Genomic DNA, 9,190 nt, shown 5'->3' with positions numbered 1-9,190 from the left:
TTGACACCAAAATTTTGCAAGGATAAATTTGGCGAAGGAATCGAGCCTATGGGAAATTTTTTCAGAAAGACCGATGGCCCGTTCGGCCCATGTTGATTTGAGGTCTGGTCAAAGCTGGTGCTAATGCAGTTTAAGCCCGATCAGAAGTCGGTCCAATGTGGCCCAGCGATCGACAAGTTACGATTCAGACGAGAGGCTGGTATCATCAGAGGATCGAAGAGTCCGATTATTTTGGAAACTATCATGTAATAAATATAGTGGATCTAGCTATTTCTTTTTGGTCAAATTTGTTAAGTCGTGCCAGGTTAGAAGTCATAGCATCAGGTTATAAATAGAAAACCTGAGGCTTTTGTAAAGGACATCCATCACAACAATATAACTTTTTTTTCGGCTCCACGCCAAACCCTAGGAGTAGGAGTAGAACTCGACGTATTCTTCAGTGAGCAGGGCAGCATCGGTTAGGTTCGGTCTCTGGTTTGCTAGTAAGTATCGTCTTTATCAGATTTGATAAGCTTTAGTTATCAACGTATCATTGTAGTTTTGTTCAGTTTATCTACCAGTTATCGATTTCTTTTAGCTACTCGTAAGACTATCTCGGTTACGTCCAATATTTTATGAGTTGTTATTAGATTTCACAATTTATCCATCGTTGATCAGCAATCTATCAGCTATTGTCTAATGCTTTCCTACAAGATTTTAAAAGCCGATAGACCTAGTGATCCTCGTTATGTATAATTCGTTGATCAAATCTTGTACCTTCTCGTAGTCGATCTTATCGGCCAATTCGCGTAGTTTAATCTTGTTATCTTAGACTGTCTTGGTTAGGTCCACTCTTTGAGTAATATGATTAAGTTTAGTTTATAGATTCGATCTATTATGGCTTGAGTTATCAATAGGCTATTCTAGCCGATCACAGTCAAGAGTTGGGAATAAGTTGTTTTATAATAAACTTCATCGGCATGCTAGATTTAGTTTATCGTCCTGGCTATTAGCGCTGTCTCGGTTAGGTCCAATCCGACTAATGGTGACGGTAAATTTTGTTTAACAAGCTAGATGTGTTTATTTATAATTGCATTTATTTTCAGTCCTAGCTGTTACACAAGGATTGGCTCCAAAGCCGATGATCTTGTTGGTATATCTGACTATATGGTTGATATCATTTTTATGGAACTATTCGGAAGACCAGCCGATAGGTTCTCTATTAATTACTGATCAAATTGACTGGCAGGCCCCGAACCTAAAGCGCAGCACCTGCACTAGAGATAAGACAGACCTTAGCGTTCATCGCGCCGAATTTTGCGGCACCAATAGCTTAACAATCTTGCCGAAGATGGATACAAAAGCCCATCCAAGTTTCGATCAGGTCTAATGTAAACGGACAACTTGCTGGTATTAAATTAAGATGTCTACATTTAATTTCGTAAATCGATGGAAGAAAAGTTGACTTAGAAGTAGCCAACAGCTAAGTCCTCCCCTATCTAACACTCCACGAAGATATTATTTCTTTAGCCAATGTGATATAGTACGGAGTATATAGTATGTCCACACATTTTGTAAGCTTGACTGACTTGGGAAAGCGATAGGTTCTGATGGTCACCAAAGGCATGACTTATTTGACTAGCAAGACTGTATAATACTTAACAAAAAAAAGCTAAGGACTTGGACTTGCATTCACTGCATACATATTACTTATATAAGAGTGAATGCCCCCTATATATATATGTATATATATATACATATGTATATATATATGTATATATATGTATATATATATATGTATATATATATATGTATATATATATGTAGGCACGGGGAAGACTGATGAAAGAGTTTCGTCGCAAATGCAGTAATAATAATAAAAAACTCTTCTAGCATATATAGGTTATCTCTTCTCTATCTCTATCTCTATATCTCTATATACTACTAAAAAGAGGCAAAGGGTGACCTTTTTTTCATCTTGTGACCCATGTCACCTCGCTTTGTCGTCCTTCCTCGGACGGTCGCATATCACCCGTTCGACAAGCCTCCCCATCCGATCATTAGCCATCACCCACTCCATCGCAATCGCCAACCCCGCGCCCACCCTTCCCCTCGCGCCGCCGCAGCCCTCGCTCTCGCCTCCGCTCAGCGCTTGCCCTCACTCAGCGTGTAAGGAACATGGCCCCATTAGGCTATTGTTTGTGATTTTGGTGATTGAGTGACAACATAATCAATGGGACTAACAAGTTTGTGAGACCACATTTGTAGAATTTTTAGGCCCCATGGATATAAGCTAAAATGTCCAATTCAACATTGAGATGCCATGTCCAATCTGCCATTGAGACGCCATGTCCAATCTACCGTCGAGACACCATGTTCAATCCACCGTCGAGATGCCAAGTCCAATCCATTATAGCGACTAAAAAACACAGTGAAAATTGCCTCCATGAATTGGACAAATGGACGCAGAGACAGTAGCACCGGTTTAACCGATAACAGGGCACCGGTTAAACCGGGAGGCATCGGATAGGCCGATGCTAGGCCATTGGTGCATTTGGTTTGTGCAGTGCCAAGCCAAGTGAAGAAATCCAAGAGGCACCGGTTGAACCAACGGTCAAGAAATAGGCGTCGGTGCATTCACCTTGGCATCGTTCAGAGAGTATGTCAAGTGAGCAGGAGCAGCGTCTTCAGCACCGGTTGAACTGACGGTGCATCGGAGTAAGGCGTCGGTGCAATGACATCAGCGCTGCAGGAAAGCCAAGGCAGCTCTATTCAGCACCGGTTGAACCAATGCCCCATCGGTGTATTGCATCGGTTTAACCGATGACTACTACGTCAGCAGCAGGCGTGTGTCAGAGTGTGCACCGGCTACCTCCGAGCTGTGTGTGACCGGTTGAACTGACGGGGGTCACCGGATAGACCGATGCCTACACAGAAAAATGCCCAATGGCTACAAACGGCTAGTTCGAGTTGGTGGGCTATAAATAAGCCATCCCTCGGCCATTTTGATGTTGCTGGAGTTGAGGGAGACCCCATACACATTGAAGAACATCTCCAAGCCAACCAAAGTGCTTAGTGATCAAATCCTTAGGTTTAGCACATGCTTAGAGAGTGAGAGTGCTAGGCTAGCTCAAGTTCGAGTGTGAGAGCAAGGTTAAGACCCTTGTGTGCTGGTTCTAGTGTGAACCAAACATTGTATCTCGGTGCGTCGGCCCCTTGTAGCATTGGTGGCTCGCCGGCACGTCAACGACCCTCCGGTTTGGTGTGGAGCAGCGTTGACAACTTTGTGCGGGGGACGTGGAGACCCCCTTCCTTCGTGGGCAAGCTCGTTAGTGTAAAGCGGGATCAAGGTGACCGTGGTTGTGTCTGCGGGAGAGACTTGATTGCTGAGAAGCGATACTCTTCGTGAGTGCTTCAACAGCGTAGATGTAGGGGCGTCTTTATGGCAATTCGAACTACAGGATAAATCCTCGTGTCGAGAGTTCGCTTTCTCTCATCCCTCCTTTATGTTTTCGCATTTTATATTGCTACTTATGTGCCTCTACTTTCTAGAGTAGTTTTTTGATAGGATTGGCTATATGTTGCATAACTCTTTTGGGATGGAAGCTTCTCACTAGTTGAACCATAGTTGCATATTTAGATAGCATGTTCTAGTTTAAATTTTATGCAAACTAGTTAGAGCCATATGTTAAGAATTTTAAGTTGCATAATTCAACCCCTCCCCCTCTTGGACTAGAGCATCCGATCACTTTCACAGCGCACGCCACTCGCCCTAGCCTCCGCTCGCCAATCGTGCCCTCGCCCTCGCCCAGCGCACGCCGCTCGCTCTCGCCCCAGCGCACGCCGCTCAACGCCATCCTCACTGCCTCCGCCCTCGCCACCGCACTGCCACACCACCGCTGTTCTCCACTCATCAGCTGCCTCCGGCCTCCCCCCTCGCTCGTCTCTTCGTGCAGCACATCCAATAGTTAGTGGCCTGGTACACTGGTGGAGCGGATCTAGAATCCAACCCATCTCCGGCTCCCTACGACAGCACGAGACCGACCGAGGGCTCTGGTTTGTGGGCGGAGGAGTGCGGCGATCGGCGAGCGAGGGACATGGCTATGGAGGGAGGTGTGGGGGCAGCGCCGACCCATCGAAGCCGTGCAGAGATGCCGTCCTCCCGAGTCCCGACGCTCGGAGCGTCGGCTGCCCCGCTGGCTGGTACTGCATGGAGGGTCCGCTGGCACCGCCCTTCCGTAGGAATAGTTCGACGCGCATGATGTACTGCAGCAAGAATAGCACCAGCTGGAGCATAGGGCTGCTAGATTTACTGACATCAAGTAGTATGAGGCCGCCAGCGCCTTGCTAGCAAGGAGTTTCAACGTCCAGATAAATTTGTGCAATCAGGTATGCCTCTATCATCTACGCTTACTCCCTCTAGCCTGTTCAATGTTTTGACTGCTCATTGAATGCTGGATGTGCCAATGTATCACTGAAAGACTCTGACAATTTGGGTGGTAACATCCATTCTTTAACATTTATAATGTTATTCCCTGAATCTAAATCAATTTGGTGCATCTAAATCAACTTATTTTTATCATCCTCTGAATTGCTTCACTTATTTCTTAAGTCTTAACTGAACTTAGAGGCACCGTGGAAAAAATCTTGATTCACATAGTTTGACTGCAGATTTGATTACAGATTATTAGAGACTTTATATTCAGATTATGTTTGCATTGTGCTCGGAGCACCAATGCATAGCCTCTGCACATGTGTAGATGGGCTGTTTGTGGTGTTCTCATTTCTTATCACACTATGCCTACCCTGCAGCAGCAATGCATAGTCTTCGGGGGGATTTTTGCTTGTTCTTATCGTGTGCATTTGTTTCTTCAGAGAAAAATCAGTAGGTGATGAAGTTCGTCCTGCTTCTTTGATTGAAGCTCCCCAAATCTCAGTGCTTTAGGGCTCAGTACAATAGCAATATGGGGGTCTCGATGATGGACGAATAAATGGCTTACTGGTATTAACACTACATTTTTAGTCCTGTTTTTGGTGTGAATGTTATCTCTATCCTGTATGAATGTGAGCTAGAAATTTTTTGAGTGTCAATGATATTTTAGCATCAGACACACATAACTCTTGTCCAAAGAATCATGTCTAGGCGAGGAAGCAGATTTCAACAAGAGAGAGAAGCTATGTTGGGCCTGAATGCATTTACATTGCGATGTCGATTGTGATTACAGATAGATTTTTAACTCAATACAATTTATTTAACTTTTTCATGATTTACTTGGACAAAGTGGCTGTGATAAACATTTGAGGCTTTCTTGGGATTTATCACTGAATTATACTCCCAACATTTCAGTTATGATGCATAATTCAAATTTATCAGTTATGCATAGCTTTTATATTATTCTAATTTATCAGTTATGCATAATTCTAATTTATCAGTTATGGGTCCATATTTTTTTTTTCATCTTAGCAAAAAAAAGTGTCTTGATTATGCTTGCTTGATTGTGGAGTAAGTACTTCATTTATCTTTGAATGTATCAAACAGAAGATGATTACAAAGGGAGAACCACACTATAAGAAAGAGATTATAGATTCTGATCTGCATGTTCTAACATACAACTCTTACATTTAGATGTTCTTGTTCCTTTTGATCTGTGATGTCCAATATGCTGATCAGTAGATAAAGTTGTTGTGGAGCTGTTGAGAAATAGGATTTGATGGTGACATCAGCCTCAGCGAAAAACTCAGGTCCTAGCCTCTTTGCCATTTCTTTCCATCCTTGTACGCAATCCATATCTTCCGTAATCCTTGTTGCTTGCCGCAGAGCGCTACTTCTATGAGTTCTAGAGCGTGACCGCAACAAGACAACACGGTTGCCTCTGATGATGCAGCGTCAAATAGCAGCCGTGAGAAATGCTGTGCTCATGCAAACAAAAGGTTGATATGTGCCCTTGTGGTTCGAGCCTGATGATGAGTGATTGTCAATGGATTGGCGTTTCGGGTTGAGTTTGAGGACTAACGGTGGCGTATGTCGCGTCGTGCAACGTGTTTCTTGGCTTGTGGTGCGCAGGCGTGGAAGTCGGAGGTGGTGGTCGGCGGCGAAGGTGAAGGTCATGCGGGTTCATGCCGATGGACCGGGAGCGGTGAAGGACGGATGCTAGGCTTGGACCGAGGGACCAGGAGGCCGAGCTACTAGCTGCGGTGACTGACGTCTGGGGACATCGACGAGCGCAAGAGTATATGGGGTGACCGTGTTGACCAAGTCAAGACGGCGGGTGTGCAAGTCGAGCGGAGGCTTGGGAAGACTTGACGCCCGAGTGGTCGAGGATGTTGGTGACACGCGTCGAGGATCGGATTCCGGCGGGAATCGGGGCGGAGTGCCCGAGGAGGTCGGAGGATAGGTGGCGGGATCGCGAAGCTTGCATCGAGGCGAAGCAAAGTCGTGAAGTCGCCGGGTCCATCTGATGCTCCAAGAAAAAGGTGGACCAAAATGCCCCTGGGCGTGTAATAAGTGTAGTTTGTAGTATAGGGGTAAAATCGTTTTTTTGGCAAAGGAGTGGTTGAAATTAAAGGGTAGAAGCAGCCTCCCTGTGTGCTCGCTGTTCTTTTCCCCCTCTCCCGTTGCCCCCTTTCTGGTGCTTCTTCTTTCTTCTTCTTCCCTCTTCCTCTCCTCTCCTAGGGTTAGGAAATTGCTATGGTGATTTGAGACCTTGTGCTACAAATTGGATAGGAAAGGAGGCCCTCTCCTCCTTGTGCCCTCCGGGTTTTTCTTTCCTTCTTGATTTCTACTAGATTTTTCGAGTCCCATTGTGTCTGTTCGTTCGTTGACTTGCAGGAGTTTTGAGCCTCGACACTCGGCGTACAGCGGCCTGGCCGCGCATGCGCCAGGTAGGGCACACCCCCAGCGCAGGCCTTAGGCGGTGGCGGCCATCGCATTTCTGCCTGGGAGTGCCAAGTGCGGTCAACGGGCAGGAGGCCCACGAGCGCACGGCGGTGGCCACCCGCATGGCACTCTGCGCTCGCCCGGTGTAAATGATGCAGTGGCGGGGGTAAGCTGCCAGACGCGCAGCACGGCAGCAAGCAGTTAGCGGCGCTCGGCCCAGTTCTAAGGCGGCGGCGCGGCACTAGAGTGAACTTCAAGCGGCACTGGTGGGGCAGCGACTCCAGCCCGCAGCAGCAGTGTCCGTTTTTCTTGTGCAGGAAGATGGATTGGGTGCATGTGTGCGAGATCGCGGCCTCGATCGAGCTCGCTCTTCATCAGCAAAATTGCACCCACAAGGTGTACGATAGAATGTCTCACTAGGTTTTTCTTTTTCGGTTGTTTTTGCTAGAATTGTTTTAGGCTCTAGTTGAGTAGCTTGTCATGTTCTAGTGTTGCCCTCTAGCCATAGTCTCTTAGTTCTAACACTAGATTTTTTTCATGCTCTAGGTTCAATTAATTTCCTGCTTAATTAAAACCTGAAAAGGCAAAACAAAAATTAGCTAAGTTGTGCATGTGTTAGCTAAATATCATTCCAGTATTTCATATTTTTGTTTCTCTGTGTCCTAACCCCTCTTTGCTCGAGTACTTGAGATGTTTTCTTTTCGGTGATTTTTCTCTGATCGGTTTTTATGTGTTTGTGCGAGTGCGCGAGTTTCATGTGTGCTTTTCACCACTTTGCTAGTGTGTTCTGACTCCTGTGGGTGAGTATTCCTAGTACCGATAGCCATCCTGAGTTATGCGATACTGATACTCACTGTTTGAGGTGTGTCGGGTGTAATTGGGACTTTTTCTCTCTGGTTTTTGGAAATTGGATTTGAGGCTCCCATTCACCCCTCCCCTTTGGTCGCCTATTCGGTCCTTCAATTGGTATCAGAGCCGGTTAAGGATCATTCCACCTTAAACGGTTCTTGATCCGTGAAGGCGACATGGAACGAGGTTCAAAAATGTTGCCGTACTTTGATGGAACAAATTATCCCTATTGGAAGATTCACATATCTGCATATCTCCATAGCATCAGCTCATGTGTTTGGGAGATTTGTGAGGACGAACACTATGAGGTTCTTGCTGCTCGTGTTATTCAGGAGCAAATTGACCATTATGAGGAAAATAGCAAGGCTCGTAATGCGATCTTTTCTTGCCTTTTGCCTACTGAATTTGATCGTGTTTCTCACCATGCTACGGCTCAGGAGATCTGGAAAACTCTTGAAAAATATCATGAGACGTACAGATGTGAGTATGAGAACTTTGTTCAATTGCCTGGAGAGTCGGTCGATTTGAAGTTTTCTCGGTTTTAGGTGATTGTGAACAAAATGCGGACAAACAAGCTGCAACTACCCTATGATGATCATGAAAGAGCACTTAAGCTTCTACACACTCTAGATTAGAGGGTTTGGGAAGTGAAGGTTTCGACAATTCTTGAGTCAGCCAACTATGAAACGCTCACTGAGGACGAACTGTACAGCAAGCTCAAGTCAACTGAGATTGATCACTAGACTCAAGCCAAGCTCGATAACCCTTCTGCTCAGACCATGGCGTTGGTCACAGGTATTGGTTGTTCAAGTTCTTTGACTAACACTTCACAACCCTTATTTGCTTTGTCCTCTTTGGCTTCTGTTTCAGAGGAACAACTAGAGGTACTTGTAGATGATGAGCTAGCGTTGATCATCAACTGGTTCTTGCGGTTTCACAACAATCGTATGAACAGTCGGCGTGGTGGTCAGAAGGAGGGATGCTTCGGATGTGGCGGCCTCGACCACTTCATCGCCCACTGCCCCAACAAAGACAAGCATCAACCCACCAAGCCCAAGGACAAACACGAGTACACCTACACCAAGAACAAAGACAAGCATGAGCACACCTCCAACAAGCACAAATCCAAAGGGAAGCTGGACAAGGATGCTCTCAAGAAGGCCAAGATTCGAGCGTGCACCTTCCTTCCCTCCACTAGTGGAAATCGATGCATTGGTGACCAACAGTATTTGTCATTGTATGTCCCAAATTCGTCATATTCAGAAATTCTGTGATGAATTTGTGACGAGTTTTGGTTCATCAAAAATGAAGCATCGAGTTAGGTTTCCCTTGACGGAACGACCGAAACGTCATGGAACTGGTTTTCAACGACGAAACAAACTTTGGTCGTGGAACCAATTTTGCTTCGCTGACGTGTCGCTGAAACATCGCATGACACTCGGATCCATGTGTCCACGTCCGCGCTGGCAAGCGCCATCAATTCCA

At 45.8% G+C, this 9,190-nt stretch overlaps 1 protein-coding gene across 1 annotated transcript; it reads left to right on the top strand.

Moving 5' to 3' along the window:
* The first annotated feature begins 6,599 nt into the window (after positions 1–6,599).
* Positions 6,600–8,979, top strand: LOC120646127. Its single transcript, XM_039922833.1, has 2 exons — positions 6,600–8,500; positions 8,576–8,979. Exons 1-2 carry the CDS (start codon positions 8,485–8,487, stop codon positions 8,977–8,979), a joined length of 420 nt encoding a protein of 139 aa, XP_039778767.1. The 5' UTR covers positions 6,600–8,484.
* Positions 8,980–9,190: the final 211 nt, after the last annotated feature.

This window comes from Panicum virgatum, chromosome 8K, assembly GCF_016808335.1.
Source record: "Panicum virgatum strain AP13 chromosome 8K, P.virgatum_v5, whole genome shotgun sequence".
Taxonomy (NCBI): domain Eukaryota; kingdom Viridiplantae; phylum Streptophyta; class Magnoliopsida; order Poales; family Poaceae; genus Panicum; species Panicum virgatum.
The sequence above is the reverse complement of the archived record's forward strand: the minus strand, read 5'-3'. Positions and strand labels throughout refer to the sequence as shown.